Source organism: Sitophilus oryzae, unplaced genomic scaffold (genome assembly GCF_002938485.1).
Source record: "Sitophilus oryzae breed Bouriz unplaced genomic scaffold, Soryzae_2.0 scaffold_1621_pilon_pilon, whole genome shotgun sequence".
Lineage (NCBI taxonomy): Eukaryota > Metazoa > Arthropoda > Insecta > Coleoptera > Curculionidae > Sitophilus > Sitophilus oryzae.
Window position 1 is genome coordinate 487,424 of NW_022146305.1, and position 25,255 is coordinate 512,678.

The 25,255-nt window shown below is 33.1% G+C and overlaps 3 protein-coding genes across 4 annotated transcripts in view; 2 read left to right on the plus strand and 1 right to left on the minus strand.

Moving 5' to 3' along the window:
- The window catches only part of LOC115880299 (pre-mRNA-splicing factor ATP-dependent RNA helicase PRP16), a 15,404-nt gene extending 12,644 nt beyond the window's left edge, over nt 1-2,760 (plus strand). Inside the window, exons 10-13 of the mRNA XM_030897483.1 lie at nt 45-241; nt 1,702-1,951; nt 2,162-2,362; nt 2,504-2,760. Coding sequence (XP_030753343.1) covers nt 45-241; nt 1,702-1,951; nt 2,162-2,362; nt 2,504-2,706 — 851 coding nt within the window. The 3' untranslated portion in view covers nt 2,707-2,760. The remainder of the gene's footprint in view (nt 1-44; nt 242-1,701; nt 1,952-2,161; nt 2,363-2,503) is intronic.
- LOC115880316 (uncharacterized protein MG328-like) lies at nt 2,237-25,198 on the minus strand. 2 transcript variants are annotated; one of them, XM_030897509.1, is made up of 10 exons: nt 25,017-25,198; nt 24,815-24,944; nt 24,626-24,767; nt 24,398-24,576; nt 23,335-24,035; nt 20,622-20,757; nt 20,377-20,562; nt 19,081-19,301; nt 15,676-15,887; nt 2,237-2,355 (listed from the first exon to the last, which is right to left on the minus strand). In XM_030897509.1, coding segments are annotated over exons 1-10 (1,986 nt in total). In that variant the 5' UTR covers nt 25,094-25,198; the 3' UTR covers nt 2,237-2,353. The 2 variants fall into 2 exon arrangements, with proteins under 2 accessions (XP_030753369.1, XP_030753368.1); XM_030897508.1 differs by lacking the exon at nt 2,237-2,355 and adding an exon at nt 13,370-13,669.
- LOC115880302 (protein suppressor of hairy wing-like) lies at nt 3,112-11,802 on the plus strand. The gene is made up of 4 exons (XM_030897485.1): nt 3,112-4,052; nt 4,287-4,697; nt 8,677-8,948; nt 9,641-11,802. The coding sequence occupies exons 1-4, from the start codon at nt 3,259-3,261 to the stop codon at nt 11,140-11,142; spliced, it is 2,979 nt and encodes a 992-aa protein (XP_030753345.1). The 5' UTR covers nt 3,112-3,258; the 3' UTR covers nt 11,143-11,802.
- Nucleotides 25,199-25,255: the final 57 nt, after the last annotated feature.

Below are 25,255 nucleotides of genomic sequence, written 5' to 3' on the forward strand. Positions count from 1 at the left end.
AATGGAATACAGCCTAAAATTCCATAATGTATGTGTTTTTGTAGGTGTCCTAACCAAGTTGGGACGACAGATGGCCGAGTTCCCGTTGGACCCTCCCCAATGCCAAATGCTGATAGTGTCCACGCAAATGGGGTGTACCGCGGAAATTTTGATTATCGTTTCCATGTTGTCCGTCCCCTCCATATTCTACCGGCCAAAAGGTCGCGAAGAAGAAGCAGATGGAGTTAGAGAAAAATTTCAAGTAAGTTTCAATTCATAAAATGATAAAAAAATACCAACCAAAGAAGTATCATATCAAGTATAACCATTTAAACAAACATGATGACTACTACTAACGTCACTGAGACTTCAAAATTGTTAGGCGTCTATCGCAAAGTGCTAATTTTCAGCCATTTTCATTCAAGTAAATTATTTTTCGTTTCGTGTCAAGTAAATTATTTTTTGTCAGCTCGTTAAAAAATTATCATAAATCATTTTTCTCAAATGGAAACCCACTTTTTTATTTCACTAGTGAAAATGCTTTTCAATTCGTTACTTTATGACTATACATAAAATAAACCGTATGTAAGTTATTTAAGATTCAGTTATAAAGCGTATATTTTTATTGATTTTAACCAGTAGCCTATGACTTTAAACGTCATGTGATGTAAAACAATAGATCTGGTCATGTCATATTGTGACATTTTGTTCAAAAAGCAGTATGTTATCGATCATCATTTCCAAGCCAAGTTTGCGCTGTTTTTTTTTTTGATCATACGGTATATTAATAATATCAACTATTAGATATCACTAAAGAGCGAAAATACGAGATATATTTTTATAAATACACTTTTTAAACTCAAGCAGGCAGTATTTTTAACATAGGAAATTCAAATAATTCGTTTTCTGACAAGGAAGCTAGATAAAATCAAGAAAAATATACGTTTTCAAACTAAATCTAAAATAACTTTAAAACGATTTATTTTAGGCGTAGGAACATGTGTAGTTAAAAAGTAACAAAATGAAAAACCTTCTCACTAGCAAAATAAAAAAAAGTGGGCTTCCATTTGAAAAAAATGATTTATAATAATTTTTTAATCGCTCAATTCCATGACAGCTACCGCCATTATTATATGACATTTAAACAATTTAATTTTTGAAATAGATAGCCATATGTCTTCTCTTTATGTTACAGTGGGTGTGGTAGTCACTAAATTTGAATTTTAGGCTATACAAGTTTTTTTGACAGGTAGTTTTTTTCGTTCAAAAATTTTAAATATTTGTTTTATCAAAAACGGCCAATGTTAGATATAGAGTGTTTAATATCAAAATTTATAAAATTTTACAGAGAATTTAAGTATGTAATAAAAAATGGGGACACCCATTTAAAATAAGAAAGTTGCTGTCAACTTCCGGTATTTCCGAAAGTGCCGCCGCCATATTGAAAATATTTTTAATCAATAGATCTCGTTGTAAAACAATGATGTGCAAAAAATCTCCGATCTAGATATTGTGGTTCTCTAGAAACTTCTAATGCACGCTCAGCCTGGGACACCCTGTATACCCATTGGCTCGGCTTCACAGAGTGCAGTATGAAGTCGATATAGTTACTTTATAAATATGTGGGACTTTACCATATCTTTCTAATTTTTTCGTTACTGTCTGTCAAAATCTTATTCTCTCTCTCTGGATAAACTATAGCAAAAAAAATATTATGTTTAGGTACCTGAAAGCGATCATTTGACGTTTCTCAACGTCTACAACCAATGGAAACAGAACAACTATTCCTCGCACTGGTGCAACGAGCATTTCATTCACATAAAGGCTATGCGCAAAGTCAGAGAGGTCAGACAACAACTGAAGGATATTGTCGTCCAACAAAAACTGGAAATAAAATCCTGCGGTACGGACTGGGACATTGTCAGGAAATGTATCTGTTCCGCTTATTTCCATCAAGCAGCTCGTCTGAAAGGTATAGAAAAACATTTTATTTATTTATTCTATTTACCGCCTCAACAAAAAATACAATTTGAATAGATAATACAAAATAGTATGTATAAAATAATAGAAAATACAGAAATAATAGATTCCATAGCACAAAATAATAATAATGGCCAAGCACAGTATATCTGTATAAAAATCTTTATTCTATTATTTCATAGTGATTATTTTTATTTCATAGGTATTGGCGAATACGTAAACTGCCGTACAGGAATGCCGTGTCACTTACATCCCACATCAGCCCTATTCGGTCTAGGAAACACTCCAGATTACGTAGTTTACCATGAACTTGTAATGACAGCTCGTGAATACATGCAGTGTGTTACTTCAGTCGATGGACACTGGCTCGCCGAGTTGGGTCCAATGTTTTTCTCTCTAAAAGGTAAAAAATTACAATTGAGGGTTGGAACTTCTCGTTTTTTTTATCTGAAAAATAAAAAAAGTTATAGGGGTGAGCTACTTTTGAGACGCACCCGGTATATTCTATAACTTAAACACTTTAAATATGTTATTTTTTTTATAGAAACAGGAAAATCGGGTCGGGCTAAGAAAAAACAAGCCGCGGAACATTTGCTCGAGATGGAGAATCAGATGCAAGTGGCTCAGGAAGAGATGAAAGCTAGAAAAGAGGCTGCGGACAAAAAGGAAGCTGCTCTGAATAAAGGTCAAGAGATTATCAGCGCTGGGGCAACTCCTAGAAGAACTCCGGCAAGATTTGGGCTGTAAAAATCTATGATTTTCGTCATTTTAACTTGTAAAATATATATTAATATAAGAATTATTATACAAATACGTTTTAATTTTTTTCTTTTGGAGCCCCACACGTAAATACCAAGAAACACTACCCAACGTGAGGTATTCTATATGAAAACGTCCTAAAATTAAATTTTAACAGAAAAAAACAACTAACGGCCGAAATTACAAGATATACCTCAGAAGAATAATTCAAAATTTTATTCTATGAAAATAAAATTCTTTTCTGTAGCTTATAAATGGCCGATAAAATTAAGTATGTTCCGTTCGTGTTCCGTTAATTATTATCTATTCCGGGCAATATCTGTCCTTTTTTACCCGTACGAACCAAACAAGGTCAACAATATATTTTGACAGATGACTGACATTGACAGCTAAACAAGTTGGCGTGCTCGCGTTCTTTGGAATCTCCAGTAAATCGTGTTTCGTGAAGATTTATAAGTCTATGGGTGAAAGCCCCATAGCTTCAGATTGATTGTTCTAATTTTCGTGCTCAGAAATTTGAATTTCAAACAGTGGAAAACCATGGACGAATACAACGACGAAGGTAATTCGGCATCGGAAGCGGACAGTCAAGTCGACTTGGAAAACGAGGGCCCCGATGGCGAAATCGTGTTCGATGCCAAATTGGTGGCCGCTCAATCATCGATCAGCATTTACCAATGCAGCTTCTGCGGCTATCAAACCCCCTTTCGATACATTCTGAAGCGGCACTACGTAGGCTGCCAGCTGAAAAGCGGCCCCATAAGCCGCCTGTGGGAGTGTAATGTATGCAAACAAATTTTCACCCATCACAGCCATTTAAAACTGCATAAAAATAAAGCGCACTTTGCAGAAAGTTTCCGGTGCGACAATTGTTTGTTTCAAACTTCAGATAAAGATCGGTTCGAAGAGCACTTTGTCAATGGCCAGTGCGTCGAAGAGAAGGTGTACCAATGCGATAGGTGTCCTTTTAATAGTCCTGTTAGAATGAGGCTGATAAATCACGCAAAAACGCACAATCCTAATCGTCAGGGTTATATGAAAAAAGCGCATTTGTGTATTTACTGCAACCGGAAAGTTGGGAGTCACAAACTGTTTAAAAGGCACCTTATGGGACATACAGCAGTCGATAAGACTTACTGTTGTGAATATTGTGATTATACTACTCGACAGTCAACCCAGTTGGATGAACACAAGAAAGTACATCAAGATATGCAGGAAATGGTTATGTTAGAATGCAGCCGATGCAGTCTTACGTTTTTTAGTTTGACCGAACTGAAGGAACATTTTGCAAAAAAAATGTGTCCGACACGCGAGAGTGAAGGAAAAAATAAAAGGTACCTATTATAATATAATTATAGTATTTCTTAGATTGCAGAGTGAGCTAATGTTCTTAAAATGCTCCATATCAAGTGTCATATTACTCCAATTTATTTTATAAAATATATACAGGGTAAAAAGTTATAGGGGTGAGCCACTTTTGAAAGGCACGCAGTATATTTTTTTATAAGAAACATTTAAGTGAATATCTGAGAGAGAAAACCTGAAGTAAACGCTTTTTTTCTTTTTAGATTACATTATAAGAGAGGCAGGCCAGGAAAAACACCCAAAGGTGAAGAAGGTTTAGTGTTCACTTGTCACTTGTGTCCTTACGCAGGCAGGCACCTGTATGACTTGACCAGACATTGCCGAGTAGTACACAGAGTGAACATATTCAAGAGAAGGAAATTGTCAGTCTTGGGCGAAGAAAAAGGTTATTCTTGTACCCGATGCAATTTTATCAGCAAATATTTCAGTAATTTGTGTAGACACATAAAAACCGTGCACTGTTTGGGCAGTAGCGGTTTGCCTACATTGACCAAACATTCAGCTATCGAGGAAAAATACCTGTTTAAGAATGATTCCACTTACGTGTGCCACGAGTGTTCCTTGATTATAATGGACGAGTATCATCTGGCTTACCATAAATTTTTAGAGCATGGGTAAGTAATCTACATAATATAAAATGCTAATGTTTATCTGTGTCGTCTCTACTGAAGTAACGACTTGCTCTAGAAAGTTGCTTTTTTTACTAAAAGATAGTTAATTGGCTCTTCTAAAAACTGTCGCCGCCGGATTTTTTGTTTTTCATTTAATTAAAAAAAATAAAAAGTATTTTTTTTCCTGATGTTGTGGCGGATGCGCCAGGCTTCAACTAGTATAATATAAATGGTATCGTTATCGTTAGGGAATGCAATCCCGCAAATGCGGGATCCCTCTGTGATTCCGCGGGATCGAATTTGCGGGATTTACCGTGCGGGATCGACACCAGGGGATTCCCCTTACGGCTTCGCGATTAAAAATAAGTGAAACAAACAGGTTAGTTATTAGATTTCTTTCTGGCGTGCGTAAGTGAAGAAAAGCGTTTATTCTTGTACTTGTGGACAATTTCGTCAAATAAACTGCCGGACATAATTATCGGGACAACAAAATTTTAGGGTAAATTTAAAGTTGAATATCTCTTGAACTAAAAAAGATTTTGGGATGCGGTTTGGACCAGGTTTTAGATGCATCTATTGTGATTAAGATACTATGTGATTTTCGAAAATATATTTAGCGAATTCTCGTATACAGTGTGTTTTATAAGAGTATGAAAATTTGGTCAAGAATCTTTTTTACCGCAAATTTACAGTTTTTAAAAAATCGAAATTTTTACCAAGTATGACTAATTTGTATTGAAATTATTACGAATTATATTGAAATACGACGTTTTTTCCTAAAATGGACCTAAATGGCACAAAAAGCTTTGTACATTCTGCATATGCCAAAAAATTATTGATATAGAGTGTATCTAAAAGCAGATAACTAACACAAATTGAAAAAAAAACATTCAACATCAGAATAATATTTTTATTTATAAAATAAATAGATAAATTATAAATAAAATTTAAGTTTATTTAATATTAACTTTTGTCCCACTTAGGACCAAATGTATGACTATAAATGCATATTTTTCGAAAAAACTCGTATTTTCCTTAAAACAAAAAATTAAAAAAAAGACCAAATTCTTTTTTCTAATTTCAATACAGATTAGTCGTACATAGTTAAAATTTTGATTTTTCAAAAATTGTAAATTTTCAGTAGAAAAAGTTCTTGACCAAAATTATAAAACACTCTGTATACGAGAATTCGCTAAATATATTTTCGCAAACCACATAGCATCTTAATCACAATAGATGCATCTAAAACCTGGTCCAAACCGCATCCCAAAATCGGAGAGAGAAAAGAAGAGCATTTATAGTTTACAATCCCGCAATTTTGCGGATCCGCGGGATTGATTGCTTTAATCCCGCGGGTTTGCGGGATTGAGATTTTGGTGCGGGATTGCATTCCCTAGTTATCGTTGTGTAATTTTAGGGTGTGATCTAAACAATCTCAACTACTATAGTCTGTATAAAAACAATAAAGCAAATTGTGTGTGTGTAAATCCAACGCTTACAAATTTTGAATGATCTCACTCTAGTGAGATAAGGAGGGGAGGGGATGTAGAGAAATCTCATCACATCAAACACATCTCACCAGTGGCGGAGGGGGTTAAAAAGATCCTCAAAACCGCCTCTCGTAATTTATGAACGCCCCCAAGCAATATACAGGGTGGTCCGAATTGCATTCCGGACACTTCGGCAGCATATTCTGCAGATAAAAATAAGTAAAAAAGTTCGTATAATTGTATGTCCTAAAATGCTTAGTTTCGGAGATACAGGGTGTAGAAGTTTCATTTTTATTTCGATTTTTTCCAAATAATTTTTGAAGTAACGTCAATGTTTCGTTGAAAATTGGTGTCTGGGAGTTTTTCGACATGAGAAATTTGATTTTGATGTCAATAAGACTCCTACTAGTAGAGGGTGCCACCTACATATTTTTTAACTGGTTTGAAGAGTAATAACTTTTCGTCTGTACCTGTATAAAACTACTGAGTGAAAAAATATACTTTTCTGTGACTTTTTACGTAAAAAATGTCTCTTGGTAAAAATCGCTACGAGAAATGGTTCTCGAGATATTTGCAACGGAGATCATCAATAAAGTAAACGCCACGAATGTTTGGGAGTGATTCATCGCTTGATGAAGTTAGAATCGACACGCGCGCTATCATTTTTGCATTAAAAACGTAAATTTTTACCGCAGACGTAGGTTTTTAAAGGCCCGGTCTAATCATCTGCCTGCGCTCCTCCTACTTATTCTAAAATGTTAGCGTGATTGACAAAGACGATACTATATCGCGTTTCTTTGATTCGTTTTTGTGCGTCAGTCCATTGGTGTGCTCGCAGTGCGACCAATGGGGCATTCCATTTTATATTTATAACCAAATATATGTTTTAACAAGACTTTGACAGTTAAAACAACAAATTACAACAGATTATATATTGATTATTATAATGACTTGAAACACCACGGCACTGGAATTTAAGTTTTATGTGACCTTGAACAGATTAGTTCACATGGTAGCGACCTTTGAATAAGAAGACTAAGGAAGGAGCATAATGCTATCCATGTATTCATGCATGGTGGGCGGAAAAGCCACCATAAAAGCTCTCTAGGATGGGGATCCTTGACAGTTCTGTTTGACGATTCATTTGACACATTTGAATTTGATTTGAAATTTTGTGGATTTGTTAGTCTTTACGGAGCTTATTTTATGTTATTTATTATTTATTCTACTACTGATAGTTGTATAAAGGTAGTAAATCTAGATGGAAATTGTGGCAGAACTTAAATTAACTGTGTCACTATCGCAATTTATCGAAAAAGACTCTAAAATAGTTGGTTGTGTAGCCTGCGGTAGATCTCGGCAAAAATTGAGTGAAATAATGGAACAACTTTTCGCTAGTAAGTGCCTATATAGTATACATACGTGTAGTAAACCGATCATTTATGAAATTCAGTTAAATTAACTAAATTATATATTTTTCTTGCATTTTAGCTTTTATTTATTACTTGTCAAAGATTAGATGTCAAAGAATTTAGATACGTTAATTTAACTTACCTGCTTCAGTAGCGTATCGGATGTTTGTGTTAATAAATACTTATTATAACTTATCTATTTTTATTAGAATTATATATTTTTATAACAATTTTAATAACTACCAACATTTATTCACAACGTAAAATAAAACAAAAAATTATTGAGTCTACCCCACGTCTACCCTACATCATAGTTTTACATTTTTTAAATAAAATTAGAACGACACTGATAAACCGGAATTTAAGTCGGCCATATTTGAGGCCCATCGCGGTGTACCTAAGATTTTTGATATGCTCCTTCCTTAGTCTTCTTATTCAAAGGTAGCGACCGATAAATCAGTCCCAAACATTCGTGACGTTTACTATACCTGTCATCATTGACATAAATTAAACAGTTTGAAAAATTTATAATTATTTCATTAAATTTCAAAAAATAAAAATTTCCCGAATTTATTATTTCAGTCAAATAACTCAACGTGTTTATTTTTTGTCAATAATGACATGTATTGACTATTTCCATTTTATATATCTTCAGAACGGTTGCTCGTAGCGATTTTTACCAAGAGATATTTTTTACGTAAAAATTCACGGAAATGTATATTTTTTTACTCAGTAGATTTATACAGGTACGGACGAAAAGTTATTACTTTTCAAACAATTAAAACACATGTAGGTGGCGCCCCCTATAAATAGGAGTCATATTGACATCAAAATCAAATTTCCCATGTCAAAAACCTCCCAGACACCTATTTTCATCCAAATATTGACGTTAATTCAAAAATTATTTGGAAAAAAACCTAAATAAATTTATTAATTTTCTCCGAAACTAAGCATTTTAGGACATACGATTTATACAAACTTTTTTACTTATTTTTATCTGCAGAATATACTGCCGAAGTTTCCGGAATACAGTTCGGGCCACCCTGTATATTGTTTCCTATATTTCTCATTTTGTTTCAGACTGAAAGACGATCTGTTCAAGTGGTGTCTTCAGTGTTCCCAATGTGATTACAACACTGTCAGTATAAAAGTGTGCTTCAACCATGGCAAAACGCACGTGAAAACGAAAGGGTCCGCGCCCGTTGGGTTTGTGAAAACTTGCGAGGGGGAATACAAAGGCAATTTTTGTATAGACTACAACAAAAATAAGATATTCATCAACAATCAAATATCCGACAGTGAAGACCAGGCATGGTTAGACGCCGAGGAAAATGGAGGCCATGAAACCATTGGTAAGTAAACGACCCCGCTTCAATCTATACTTAGGTGTTCGTTGAGTTAAACCACAAACAACTTCATTTGACAGTTATCTTTTACATTGACTGGTGCTCATAAGTAAATACAGGGCCATAAGAAAGGAGAAATATTTAAAAAGAAATCGGCGATAACTCGTAAATGGGCTAATCAAAAATATTTAAAGTTATTCTTTTGAATGTGGATTTTAGTGCTCTTCAATAAACCTAAATAGAATTATTCTCTAAAATAATTAGGGAAGCCAATAATTGACCTCATTAAAATTTTCATGAGATTTCCTATGTCCCGCTCGACGATGCAACATCCGGTATAGACTTTAGTGTCAATGTTGATATGATTGATAACGTGCATCGGAAAATGTTTTGCAATTACAATATTATAAAAATTATACTTTAAAATTCGTTTTGATAATAATCATTTGATAATATGATTGGCGTTATAACAATATTTTTTGAGAATTTGACAATAGTATGACAGTGTAGGTTGGGAACTGCAAAAAATTCTGATTTAACGCCATCTGGCAATAACTAGTAGCAACTTCTTAACCTAAAAAATAATTGCACTACCACCTAGTGACTAGAGCTGGAACTATTTTATTTGAAATTTTCGTGGAACCTAACCTAACCTAACACAATTTGTTATTTTAATACATGTTTTCATTATCTTTCAGAATTCAACGGGAAAATCGACATCATGAGCTTTCTGGAGGACAAAAACATGGAAAACGAAGAAGAACTGGAGAGGTTGAGCAACATAATCGATTGGCATGTCACGGAAGTTGACGAGCTGAACGATCCGGAAGAAGCGCAGAACCGGGGATTCACCGACGAACCCGATGACATCCTACAGTTTTACGAGGACGATGACGAGCAAGAAGTAAGAGACAACGGAGGAGAAGATTTCGAAGAAATCGTAGAAGAATTCGACGAAGTCGCGGAAGAATTACAAGGAATCCAAGAAGAACTGCATGAAATTATTGAAGAAGAAGAAGAAAACGAAGAACCACCTCAAGAAATTCAAGTAACAGCATCCAAATCTCCCCAAACTCTCACCACAGATCAGGAGGTGATTACTATCGAAATCCTCGACGACGAAAACAGCACAGATCAGTTAATTGAGTATCTGGAAGGAGGAGGAGATGAGACCCCTCAATCGAAAGAAATAGATTATGGTTTTGTAAAAATTGAAAACCCCGCTTCGGAAGATGAAAATGAAGAAAGAGACGAAGCTGTCGAAGCGCAAGATAATACCAACACCTACAATTGCTCCAAATGTTCCTCAAACGTCGATGATTTCGCATACTTACTGCCCCACGTAAACAGTCACGCCATAGAAGACAACGACCCCGACCTAGAAGTGACGTTTTACGAGATCAGAAACGGAAAGTACACGGCGGAGTATACAATACAACCCGATTGCTTCAGGGACGCCGCTCTGGACGAAGAGGAACAGCTAGATAGTTCGGGGAGTGTCCGAAATCGGATCAACACCTACCAATGCCAGCTGTGCAAGAAGGACTTGCCGAGAAGGAAAGTCGACGAACACGCTTACCTTCACGCGGAGAAGCTCGGCGATCCCAACCTGGAAGTAGCTTTTTCTCAGTTCAGGCAGAACAAGTTCGTTTGTATTTACAAGCTGAAAGCCCCGTCTAACCCTGGAGAGAAGTTTTACCAGCTAGGCGAGCCGTCGTACAAGTGTCAGATGTGCGGCATCATTACTTACATCAGAAAAACGTTACAATCGCACACGAACTTCCACGCTAGAGAAGAAAAAACCCCGAACCTGGCAGTGTCCTATTCGGAGTTCAGAAACGACCAGAAAGTGGCTACTATGATTATCAAAGCCGACCAGGACGGTGCAAGCCAGTCCAGTAAAAGAGACAGAAGTCCTAGTCCTGTAAGGGAGTATGACCCTGAATTGCAAGTGTTCAATTGCATTTCGTGTAATTTCAAGACTAACTACCAGGCGGCGCTGAAGAAGCACAATAATCTTCACTGGAATTCGGTGAAGGACAAGGACTACAAAGCGAGACGATGGTATTCTTGTAGTATGTGTTTCTTTCATTGTTTCGATGTTGAAACGTTGAAGGAACACTCGGCGAAGCATAAGAAAAGGCCAAAGTTCACCAGCGAGTTGATTTATGTCGGTAAAGACAGTTGGTTTGTCAAATAGTCGTTTGTATGTATTTACTAGGGTGTCCGTTATTTACCTTAGTTTATTGTCTAAAAAAAATAAGAGACCATTGTAAACCCTTAATATTCACCTTAAACCTTGTCCCAAAGACGAAAGATTTCCCATTTAAATTAGGTACATGGTAATTGGCAAATATTTTTTGTTCTCTCGATCTTGTTCTCTCGCAGCCATGACAATCACATATTCTTGTACAGAATTGAACGCTCTACAAAAAAGGTCTCCCACAATTTTTCGATAAACCTACTCCTTCAAAAGTTATTCACGGTTAAATTTAACCACTCGGTAAATTCCTAAAGTTTTCAACTTATTTGACAAAATTCTGATAATTTTTGAAAAATTTAATCTATTACTGTAAAAATATATAATTCTGATGGTGTTAAGGTTGGGAATTAAGAAATCTTCAAGTCTAATGAAGTTTAAACCATTTAAGTATAGCTGATTTGTTTTAAAAAACATTCTTGGTTAGGTTTTTAAAAAATCTATCATGCATTCAATTTTATTGTTCTCCATATTTCAAAATTGTTTATCGTGGCATCATGAAAATTGCTTTTTTTTAAATAATAGATTAAATTTTTCAAAAATAATCATAAATTTTTCAAAAACCGAGTGGTTAACTTTAGCCGTGAATAACTTTTGAAGGAGTAGGTTTATCGAAAAAATGTAAGAGACCTTTTTTATAGAGCGTTCAATTCTGTACAAGAATGTGTGATTGTCATGGCTGCGAGAGAACAAGATCGAAAGAAAAAAAATATTTGCAAAAAGAGGCAAATTCCCATATAATTTAAACGGGAAATTAATCGTCTCTGGGGCAAGGTTTAATGTGAATATTAAGGGTTTACAATGGTCTTGTTATTTTTTTAAGACAATAACCTAAAAATTTAGAGGGCGCCGTGAGAGAAATAATCGACTTGGTAAATAACGTACACCCTAGTATTTATATAGATTTGTATCCTTAAAAATAAATGGTTATGTATAAAATACGATAGAAAATCTATTTGTTTCAGTTTCCTTTTATCTAGACCTATGCTACAATAATTATATGGTTTGATTAGAAATAAATAAATTTAAATTTGTTACAAGAAACGTAATACTTGCCTTATTTAGCCCCATTTGCACATACCGTACGTTTTGTCTGATTAAAAAAAGATTTAAATCTTTTTTAATGACTTAATTTTTTTCTAAAAAGACTTATATGACTTAAAATCAAATGATTTAAGTCATTAAAATGATTTAAGTCAAAAAAAGACTTGAGTTTTCTGTGAGCTTGTTAACTATCATAACTCTCAATGTTTGATTGAGAATCTACCGCACGCTGCACAACTAACTACGAGCCCTAACAACTAAATGTTCGGACAAACTAAAATATATTAAAAATTCTTATTTTCTTTAAATGAATTATTTACATTTAAGAAATACATTAAAAATATATTAAGCGTTTTCCCGAAAGACTAACCGTTTTTTAAATAACAAATATTGTAATATTTGAGGGGCGTTTTCACCCTCTTGAAATTTAAGATTCCAGAAACCCCTCCCTCTACACCCCACAGTCAATCCGTTTGCCAAAAATCAGCCTTAAACGTCAAGCTGTTTAAGCAGAATCGTGATTACTCAATGGTCAGTCATATTTTATGAAACACCTTGTATAAATTTATAAAAAATCTTAAAATATGTAAAACAACATAATAAAATATACGTGTTTAAGAGTTTTTTCGAAAAACTCACCAGTTTTTAAATAAAAAATATTTTAATATTTGAGGGATAGTTTCACCCCCTCAGAATTCGAGTTTCGAAAAATCCCTTCTTATCGAACCTCTACACCCTAAAGTCAATCTGTTTTCCAAAAATCAGCTTTTTACGTCAAGCGCTTTAAGCAGGATTGTGATTAATCAATGACCAGATTTTTCGAAACACCCTGTATACATTTTAAAAAATCTTAAAATATGTAAAAAAACAATAAAATATATACGTGTTTAAGCGTTTTTCGGAAACTTGCCCGTTTTTAAATAAAAAATATTGTAATATTTGAGAGGTGGTTTCACCCTCTTGGAACTGGAATTTCGAATCAACCTGTATGCCAAAATTGAGCTTCTTACGTTGAGTGGTTTGAGCAGGATCGTGATTAATCAGTACGTCAGTCACTTAAGGATTTTATATATTAGTATAGATGTCAAAATTATCAAAAAAAAACACTGTTTTATTTCATAAATAGACTTTTTATTAAATAAAATATAAAAATAGAAAACAGCAAAAATTAAGCAAAAAACGAATCATTATTAAAGTAAAGTTTTAAGCTTAGCCTGATAGAATTCATAAGTTCGACCTTCAAATGTCCGTTTGGTTGAAATGAAGTCTTTCATTGGCATTTCAGTCCACAGTTCCATGCATTGCTCGGTCATATTACCTACAGCCAAAGTTTTGGCAGCTTTTGTAGAGTACATTATCGATTTTAGACGTTCCACGGCGTAGACTAGGTAGCTTTCTTCTTTGCGTAGGTCATCGAAAGAGTCTATAACAACGATGATCGGGTGAACCCTTTAGCTGTGACCTGTGACATCACCAAATACGCATGCAACTAACCTTATTCATTTTTACTAATAATTTGGTCGCTAACTAATGCTGGGTTCATACTTCGAGTCCTAACCTTACCCTTAACAATAACCCTACTATACTTCTCCTACTTGTCTGTACGGATGTTTTGAATTATTATCATCTTATCCGATAGTCAAGCAGCATTAAAAGCGATCCACTCAGTAACCATCAATTCGAAGTTGGTTAAAGAATGTCTAGAGAGCTGAACAAATTAGGCAAAGAAAATAATTAATAATTTAATAATTTTTCAACAAGATTTCGGTATGGCAATGGGATCACCTCTCTCTCCTTTGTTAAGTAATATTTTTATGGAAGATTTTGAAAATAATACTGTTGCGGACCCGTGTGGACTCGACCTAACTTAACTATGTATGTCCCGCCCTCAGATGACCTTAACATCGCATTAAAGAATAGACAGCGTAATGATTCATTCGAACGTTCGAGAAAAAACGAGTTCCACTGGAATGGAGTAGTACATACGAGAACATTCGAAACCTTCTCTATGCACCTAACGATCTATGGACTATTCGAGACATCTTTAGCTGTGGGTATAAAAGCCGGCGCGGGGCTCGGGCCTAAAGGGGACAGATATAAATATACAAGTACAGTTGACGCGCTAAATTCAAAATAAATTCTTTCTGGATAAATAGTATAAGTGTAAAAAAAGGTGTTATAAAAAGTTTATATGATAGAGCAAAAATAATATGTTCAGACGACATTTCACTAAACAGAGATATAAACCACATAAAAAATACATTAATAAAAAAGGACTATCCACCATATTTTATTGAAAAAACATTAAACGAAATACAAACCCCAAATCATAGACACAATGATAACAATACACAATATATACAACTTACAATTCCATACATACGAGGCGTTTCGAAAAACAATATAACATACAAACATCTTTCAAAACACAAAATACGCTTGGATCCATTTTATCACATACTAAACCAATGAATACAGAACAACAAACAAAAAATGTAATATACCAAATACCGTGCGAATGCGATAAATTTTACATTAAATGTTCCAATTAAAGAACATAAAGATTATTTAAGAAAGGGAGATTTTCACAAATCTAAGATTTGGCAGCATTCATGAGACACAGGGCACAGAATAAATTTTAATAACGCCAAAGTTAAAGCCAAAAGAAGCGATAACCTCTAAAAGAAAAATAAAAAAGGCTTTTTTAATACAATCTAATAAAAATAAATGTATTGCTCATGCATCTGTAGATGTTAGTAATGTATGGCAATCGCTTCTTTGATTTTAAAGAACATAACATAAATAAACATAACATACGTAAAAATTAAAAATAATCATACAGAAAGTTTGGGGCTTTTTGGTTTTACCTTATTAAGTAATTGTTATCAGGTAGTAATTGTTAATTTTGTAGTGTAACTTGATATAATGTCATTTTAACAGAACGTGAACGGTTTTTGTAGACGTATCTGTTTTAAAAAACTAAAGTGTTATCGAATAGTTGAATTTAAATATTTTAATATTTTCTTTAATCTTTAATTATTACTAATTATTATTTTTGTATATCTTTAAACCTAACTTCTGATAAAAAACGCTTATTGCGAAAATTTTCTACATTAGTAATGCGTTGAGTTACAATGTAATATGAAAGAAACCGAAAAAAATGGCGTCCAGTTGGCTTGGAAATGACGATCGATGACATTTCCCATATAATTTTACATATAAAATGATAGCGATCGTCATTTCATAGCCATCGCTGACGCCGTTTTTATTCGATCATACGGTATGATTTTGTCTGTGATAGGCAACGCCACGCCTTTTTGCCTACATTATATGCACGCCACTGTCTGTTAACAGAAAAAAATACTGAAAATTCTATCTACTTATGAATTAAAATACCAGACATGCTAAAAATATGATAAACAAACTTACAGTTTCTATGAGGTATGTGGACATTGCGATTTTGCAATGTTCTCAAGATTTCCAGTTTCTTTTTGGCTTTGATGATGTTCAACAGGACAGTTTCGGGAGGACTGAACGGACTTTCCAGAATTTCGCACAACATTTGCAAGTGTTCCGGTTCCATATTGCTGTCTTCTGGATAGTTATCAATGCATAAATCTCTGTAAAACGTTTTACCATCTCTAAAAGATGAAAAACATATTTTAGACCAATGTTTTGCGGAACATTAATTTTTTCTTTAAATTTTTAATATCACTATTATCTGGGAAAGCCCAAGCGTATAACCCGTAGAGCAGTAATAATCTGGGTCAGGGAAAATCAAACTATCTATACTCTGTTTTTTTTTTCTCAGGTAAGATTTCGACAGACGAAGACAGAAAAAAAGCAGATTACGTCTATATCAAGCCATTTATTTCGCTAAAAAAAATTTCTAATATTTTTTAAGTTAACTAGGGATGGGTTCATATATAAATCCGTAATGCGTCATCTCTTGTTGTTTTTAACCAGTTTTATTGGTTGATTTCAAAAATGACAGATCCTATTTCAATATTATTGGTTTGACGGAACGATGAACGACAAACGGACGCCGCACAATGGGGTACTTGACACAGATTGTTGATCGAAATTTTTTTATGTAGACCTTATATAAATTATTGCTATTTTCAATTAAAGAGGAAATAAAATGAACAAAATAAAGGATAATTCGTCGATTCTAAAAAAAGAAAGAAAAATCACTGTTCCAGTGTTTCCACGGTCAATGCCAGTAGTAATATCGCAACTATTACTACTAATGCTACGACTTGATCCGAGCAATGCCCATACCACTAAAGTCGCTACTAATGCCAAATTATTGCTATACTGCTAATGGCACTAATGCGATCGCTTTGTACACAACAATGCCATCGCGGTTTACACCTCGCATTAGTATATCACTGATTGGCAAATTAGAGAAAACCAAGAATGTTTTTCTCATTTTATCAGCAAAGTCGCAAAAAGTCGCAGTATTTTATTTTACTGTATGAGAGCCCAATGTTTACTAAGTAAAACGTATATAGACAATATGCTGAATTCTTCAAAATGCGCAACTAAATCTCTAAGTATAATAAAAATGTCACAAATTTAATCAAATTTTCTGAACGCCTAACTTTTAGTTGCGAAAAAAATCGTTAGTATAGAGAATATCAAAATAAATAATACGTTTTTGTAGAATACATACCTGCAGCTTGCTGAGCCATTTTCAATTAAAACAATAATATAAACGTAAAAAGAGCACAAGAACAACAACAATTTATAATTTTAAACATAAAATTTAGCCATTTACCTCTTATCTGTGAGAAGTAACAACTTTGACGTTTCGTTGAAACAAATGAATGCAACTAAACACACCCATAGCAACGCCATTCATGGCAGACATGATTTAACTTATCATTTATCTTTTTTTGGCAAATCTTAAAACACATTTGCCTTTTCGAATTTCGATCACCTTTTTCATGCTAATACCCCACCGTGCGCCGATGCGTATGAACTCGACTTTTTGAGAGTTGAAGATTTTTGAGAGTTGTCAAATTATCTATACTAATATAAAATCCTTAAGTGACTGACTCACTGATTAATCATGATCCTGCTCAAACCACTCAACATAAGAAGCTCAATTTTGGCATACAGGTCGATTCTAGGGTGTAGAGGTTCGATAAGAAGGGATTTTTCGAAATTCCAGTTCCAAGGGGGTGAAACCACCTCTCTAATATTACAATATTTTTTATTTAAAAAACGGTCAAGTTTCCGAAAAAACGCTTAAACACGTATATTTTATTTTGTTTTTTACATATTTCAAGATTTTTTAAAAATATATACAGGTCTCGAAAAGTCTGGTCATTGATTAATCACGATCCTGCTTAAAGCGCTTGACGTAAAAAGCTGATTTTTGGAAAACGGATTGACTTTAGGGTGTAGAGGTTCGATAAGAAGGGATTTTTCGAAACTCGAATTCTAAGGGGGTGAAACCACCCTTCAAATATTAGAATATTTTTTATTTAAATACCGGTGAGTTTTTCGGAAAAACTCTTAAACATGTATATTTTATTTTGTTGTTTTATATTTTATGATTTTTAAAAAAATTATACAGGGTGTTTCATAAAATATGAGCATTGAGTAATCACGATTTTGCTTAAACTGCTTGATGTTTAAAGGTGATTTTTGGCAAACGGATTGACTGTGGGGTGTAGAGGTTCCATAAGGAGGGGTTTCTCGAATCTCAAATTCCAAGAGGGTGAAAACGCCTCTCAAATATTACAATATTTGTTATTTAAAAAACGGGTAAATTGTAAAACGGTTAGTGTTTCGGGAAAACGCATGGACACGCATAATTTATTTTGTTTTTTACGTGTTTTGAAATTTTTTAAAAAATTATACAGGGTATTCCAAAAAGTTGGGTAATTTCTTAACCACGATTCTGCTTAAATTGCTTGACGTAAAAAGCTTATTTTTGGCAAACGGATTTTTCGAAAGTCAAATTCCAACGAGATGAAACTACCCCTCAAATATTACTAAGTTATATAATAATATCGTCATATTGTTTTTTTTCATGCTGACATAAATGTGAGAAAATTTTATCCAGTTTGAATGTTAATGAAATTTTTTTTGCTTTATCATCACCATTACAAATGATTAATTCGACGCGAACGAAGTCGCTGGTACACGCTAGTAATTTATAATTTTGTGTCAAAATATGTCAAATAAAAATGACAAATATTTTGCATTTTGGATATTTTTATTACGTGTGATTCGTGTTTGTTAAAACTAAGTGGAGGAAAACTCGAGGGAAAAAATGACAAACATATCTATCATTGTTAATGATTTTCACGTTGGACAGACTATACATTAAAATATTTTAAGGAATAGTTACAGGTCTTTACAAAAAAAAACATATACCTACGTAGGTATATGATATTTAAAAAAAAAACGATTAAAACGTTTTGGGAACCACCGGAAATCAGCCGGTTCTTAGCTTCTTCCACACCGTGTTGCCACATCGATAAGAAAGTATATAAAATTTTGTATTATTTTAAGAGGTTTTGTTAGATTTTTAAATTTTCAAAAATCCTATGGCTCCCAAACTAGAGATTTTTTTAAACTCTCAAACTAAGTTTTGAAAAAGGGCAAAGACAATATATAACTTTTTATTGCAAATGCATGTAGTAGATGTTATTTTGAAATAAAAATTATTATAAGTATTGATTTCTACCAGCCCTAAACATATTTTCAAGGTTTTGTTTTTTTCAAAACCTATCAATTGGATTTGACTGAACAGATAAGATCTACAGGTGAAACGTTAACAACGTAAGGAAAACCTTGCTTAAGATGTAAATAACTTACGTAAAAGTACACTGTCTCTGGTATTCCATGGGAAATGTTCTGAAAACCTGCATTTCCTCTAACCAGCGGTTTTCTAACAGAGGCTGCATCCAATCAGAATCGGTTTTGAACATTCTCAAATGCCACAATGGTGCCGAAGCCTTCTCTTTCATGGATACCAAAGATTTCAGGGAATTCTTTAGTTCTGACATTGCACACTCTATCAGATGTATATTGGCAGCCTAAATAATTATAAAATAGTACAGGGTTCCCTATTTTTGTGTGTTTTAAAGTGTTTCTCGTTTATGATGATTAACTGCCGCATCTTTGTACCTCTACTCATAAGAGAGAGACCCTGTAAAACACACGAAAATGGGACAACTTGTACCGGGTGTCCCACTAACTTTGAATAAGAAGACTAAGGAAGGAGCATAATGCTATCCATGTATTCATGCATGGTGGGCGGAAAAAGCTCTCTAGGGTGGGGATCCTTGACAGTTCTGTTTGACGATTCATTTGACACATTTGAATTTGATTTGAAATTTTGTGGAATTGTCAGTTTTTACGGAGCTTATTTTATGTTATTTATTATTCAAACCAAATCTAAAATAGATGGTTGTGTAGCGTGCGGTAGATCTCGGCAAAAATTGAGTGAAATAATGGAATAACTTTTCGCTAGTAAGTGACTATATAATATACATACGTGTAGTAAACCGATCATTTATGAAATTCACTTAATTTAACTAAATTATATATTTTTCTTGCATTTTAGCTTTTATTTATTACTTGTCAAAGATTAGATGTCAAAGAATTTAGATACGTTCATTTGACTTACCTGCTTCAGTAGCGTATCGGATGTTTGTGGTAATAAATACTTATTATAACTTATCTATTTTTATTAGAATTATATATTTTTATAACAATTTTAATAACTACCAACATTTATTCACAACGTAAAATCAAACAACAAATTATTGAGTCTACCCCACGTCTACCCTACATCATAGTTTTACATTTTTTAAATAAAATTAGAACGGCACTGATAAACCGGAATTTAAGTCGGCCATATTTGAGGCCTATCGCGGGGTACCTAAGATTTTTGATATGCTCCTTCCTTAGACTTCTTATTCAAAGATTTTAAGTATTTTCGATTGAACTATTTGTAAAACTTGATGTGATAAACTAAAAACGTTGTCACAATAGGCATTGGAACATTTTTGTTCAAACTTTACTACTATGCAGAGTTGAAAAAGGCACGCTTTTTGTATTTTGAAACAAAAAAAAATGCAGCCTAAAATAAGTAGTATAGGTACTTACTATGTCATTTTTTACTTTAAATATTTTCGATTGGACAATTTGTAAATCTAGTTCATCAATCTTTTCAATATCAGATGCATTTATTTCTTTTTTCATAGCATTCAGATTGGCATCTAAAGTTATATGTTTTATCACCAAATCTAAAGTCTCCTCGTTTATTGTTTCATCATTGAGCGGTGTGAAATTCTAAAAAAATCAAACATCTAAAATATTCATCTAATTCCATGCATCTCAAAATATTTTACCACTATTTCTGTCTTTTTTCTGACTATATTCGCTACTAAACTTTTTAAAGTTCGTTTCTGTTGGATTATTTTGAGTTCAGTTTGAATATGGATAAATTGCAGTTTGGCTATATCTTCCTGATTTAATTTTTGTTTACTAAAAGAATTATTTAAAATAAATTATTTATAATAGGGTTTGGTTGATTCATGTTGATGCTAATATAAAAGCATCTGCTCCATCTATCAAAATTTCTTTTCAGCGTAAAGCCGCGTCCAAGCTACTCGAACAAAACGTTCGCGAACATATATCGGTTCCGAGGACCGAGGTGCGGGGAAGTATGCGACAACCAGTTTGCTCTATAGATCTAGGATGCGTTTAGGTAGTCGCTGTTTTTTTGAGTGCCCGGATTTCGAGTGCCCGGATTTCGAGTGCAAGCATTTTATTAAATAAATTAACCGGTAAACAGTTTAAGAACTTTTGTCGTTGAAGAATCAATATTTAGCAGGAGGAAGGTTACAGGGGTCTTTTGGTAGATTATTCGTTATAGTGTATTTTTAAGACCTGTATTCATTTTCAGCCGATTCTACCAGATGTTTCTCAAAAGGGGCTCACTTTTTTATTTTTTCAGATAATACAACGAAATTTGGTTTGTTAGAATATGACATAAATCGTGATTGATTTACGTATTCAATTACCTTCGGTCGCTTCCTGTTTCACCGGAAATGACTACAATTTTGTATTTTTAGATTGTATCCTAAGTACATTTTTACTATATTTGATAGAAAATTACATTCTGAATAGAATGACATACCATACGTCAATTTTAGACAATTCCAATTAAATAAAAATAGCATTTTAAATTTCAGTCTAGAGTGCCAAGACTGAGTTAAAACTATTAATTTGTAATCAAAGAACTTTGGAAACATATATTTGATCGTGTAATTTTTTTTCGTATCCTTTCATGACCGCTTAAAAGATGCCCAAATTGTATTTTTAATGATAACTCAAATTTTTCAAATGGTACGAGGCTGGCTCAGCATATTTGGAAAAAGCATTTTTTACGAATATTTTGGTACCACATACTTGGTATTTGGAGTAAAATTGTCGTTACGTTTATTTATGGCCATTTTTAAATTGAAAATGTCAAAAGTTGACATATAATATATCATTCTATTTAGAATGTCATTTTCTATCATATACGGTAAAAAATACCGACGGTAGCATTTAAATCAAAAGTTGTTGTCATTTCCGGTGAAATAGGTAGTGACCGAAAATGAAAACGTCGATCAATCCTGATTTATGTCCTATACTAACATACCAAATCTCGCTGTGGCGTACAAGCTAGCCGTTCGGCGCTCCGCGCTCCTTAATAGGCCTAGGCTAGCTGTACTTGTTGGCTTTATTATTTATAAATCTACCTATCTCACAATTTTCACTTAGTATCTGTTTAATTATATATGTTCGCGAACATTTTGTTCGAGTAGCTTGGACGCGGCTTTATATTGAACAGTACAATATAATCGAAAAAAAACGGCTTCAGCGATGACTTTGGAATGAAGATTGCTAAACACTAGTTTATAGAAAAAATTGGAATAAATCGCAAATTATTAAAAATAGGTATATGACATACTTAATAAAAGTTGAAGAGCTTTGCAAAATCTATCAGAAAAAATCAAAATATATAGGGTGTACCATTTAAAAAATTTAAGATTTTTTAATTTTAATTAGTTGCAATTTATAAATATATTTTGAACACCCTGTAGCATTTAACTAAAATATCTTAACATATATCTTCTTTTTAATCTTTATAGAACTCTCATATCAAATTTTGGTATTCCAACTTCAGAAACAATGGTACCACCGACAATTTTTTACCACACTGCAATTTAACTTTTGTATAAACAAATTTAAATAGTACGAAAACTATTAATTCTAGGTATATAACATTATATATAAAAAAGTTATAGAATTTTACGCAGAATCTAAAAATAAAATAAAAAATAGGGTGTTGCATTTAAAAAAACATATGTTATATCCGCCACACATTTTTAAAGCACCCTGTATACTCTATAATAATTTTATAATGTCTATCTTAACCTTCCCTATAACTTTTGTATTTAACATTTTTTTGTAAACCTCGAAATAAATGAGATAATGGACTTTACTCTATCGTTGACTCACCCTGTACAAGGCTTATTTTAGATATATTTTTTTGAATAAATTATTATTATTCTTATACCGGGTGCGTCTCAAAAGTGGCTCATCCCTATAACTTTTGTATTTTTTCAGTTAAAAAAACGAGATTTGGTATGTTAGTATATGACATAAATTAGGATTGATTGACGTATTCAATTGTTTTCGGTCATGATGATGATATGTCATTCTATTCAGAATGTCATTTTCCATCGAATAAAGTAAAAAAATACCGAGAGTGCCATTTAAAAATCAAAAGTTGTAGTCATTTCCGGTGAAACAGGAAGTGACCAAAAAAAATTGAATAAGTCAATCAATCCTAATTTATGTCATATACTAACATACTAAATCTCGTTTTTTTTATCTGAAAAAATAAAAAAGTTATGGGGGGTGAGTCGCTTTTGAGACGCACGCCCTATAATAATAATAATAAATTATTAAACCTTTTTAAACTGAGAAAGTCATATTTTTTCACAACACTGAAGCACACTGTTTATTTTTATTAGAGAAAAATGCAGACAGAGGTACAAAACTTCTTACCCACTGTTAACGGCGTTCTGCACCGACACCATTTTTGTGAATTGCACCTTTAAATTCTCCATCATTTTCTGCACGTGATCATAAAGCAACTTCCTGTTATTCACAGCCAGCAAGCTGTGTAAAGTTTCGTTTAAAACCTTATCAGAATACACATCTTTTATTAACTTAGTATAAGCTTTAATTCCTTTCGAATGCTCAATTTGAGACTTATAATTAAAAACAACCGAGTCGCTCGACTCAGAACTTTGCATCGTTTTATCAAACACCTCGACATTGGATGCATCTAACTTGTTCATCAAAGACAGAGGCTTGCAAAAATCAGAAAAACTATCGTTCAAGTCCCCTAAATCAGAAAGCAATCCTAATGATTCCCTATTTTTCGGCTTTGTTTCAACAACCACAGTAGTTTCAGGTTTTGTAACATCTTCGACTATAATTTTTGGAATGTTAAACAAATTTCTCTTGACTTCAGTGGGTGAAATATTTTCTTTATTTTGAATGTTTTTAACGCAACTGCGTGTAATTTCTGAGAAATCTTCTTTTTCTCTTAGCGCCATATAGGAAGCTATCGAGGACGTATTGCTTTGTTTCGATTTTTTTTTGATTGTGTAAAACGTACTTTGCATGTTATTTTCTTTCGACAACTTTAGATTATCTGTTAGTATTTCTCCAAGTTTCTGCGCGCATTTTTCGAGGGTTTCCTAAAAAGTATCACACAAAAACTATACCGTGTGTTCCATCCTTGCCGACCCGAACAGAGGAAATCCCATGTAAATTTTAAAAATGATGAATAAGTTTTTCCTCATTTTATTTTGCAGAAAAATTTATTTGAAACTTTTTAAAGAACTCCTTATACAGTATTATCAGAATCTATTGAAAATGAACAATTTGCTTCATATTAGGGAGGTCTTTAAAAAGTTTTAAATCATTTTTTCTGTAAAATAAAATGGGGAAAACTTGTTTGTCATTTTTAAAATTTTCATGGGATTTCCTATGTTCAGGTTGGCGATGCAAACAGCCTGTATAATATACAATAAACATATATGTAGTTAATGAGTCTTACTGTAATTTCCTTTGAACTATTACTGGATTCCATTTCAACAGGAGTGACATTTTTGAATCTCGACAATGTTTCTTCTGCTTCCGAGTTTTGTATTTGCAACTTTTCCTTTTTTAAGTCCAATAAATAGTTTCTTTCCTCGTTTCTATCGATTTTGTTTTTTAAAAAATCAATAGACACCTCTAAAATATCCGATTAACATTTGATTTCAATAATAAACTAGTTTTAAACCTTTCAATTTACAGCCTTGAGACAAATTTTGAAGTTTGGTCTGTTTTTCTTCAGCAGCTTCTCTAAGTAATGTTAACCTGTTTTGCAGCTCTAATTTTTTACGAAAAACTTCAATATCCTTAATTTTATAAACGTATTCATCCTTAAATAAGAACATTAATACGGAATTTTTTTTTTTAATAATCTAACCTGTCTTTCAAGACCTTTATTTTTTAGCCGGTTCAAAATGATATTTCTTTTAATATTGACGGCTTTATCTTTCGGGCATACTGTTTGCATTAACTGTTCCCAAACAAATGAAGTTGAATTGTTATGAATCCTAAAAAAGTAAAACTTAAAAAAAATCCTTTAAGAACAGAGGTTCGTTTTAATAAAAAAAAAATGAACATACTCTACAAACGATTCGGGCATTTCCCCCGTATAACCCATTTCTCGAAGCCAACTCACTAATTCCTCACGATTTTCCATTTTCTTCTGATATATTTTAATAATTTTTGGTAAAAACGGAAAAACAGTTTTAAACACAAGTTTTAAAATTAGAACAATCTGCTCCAACGTCAAAATATGATTCAAATGTTTTGCCAACCTTTTAGAGAAAAAATAAAAATAAATATTTTAATTTAAATAAAG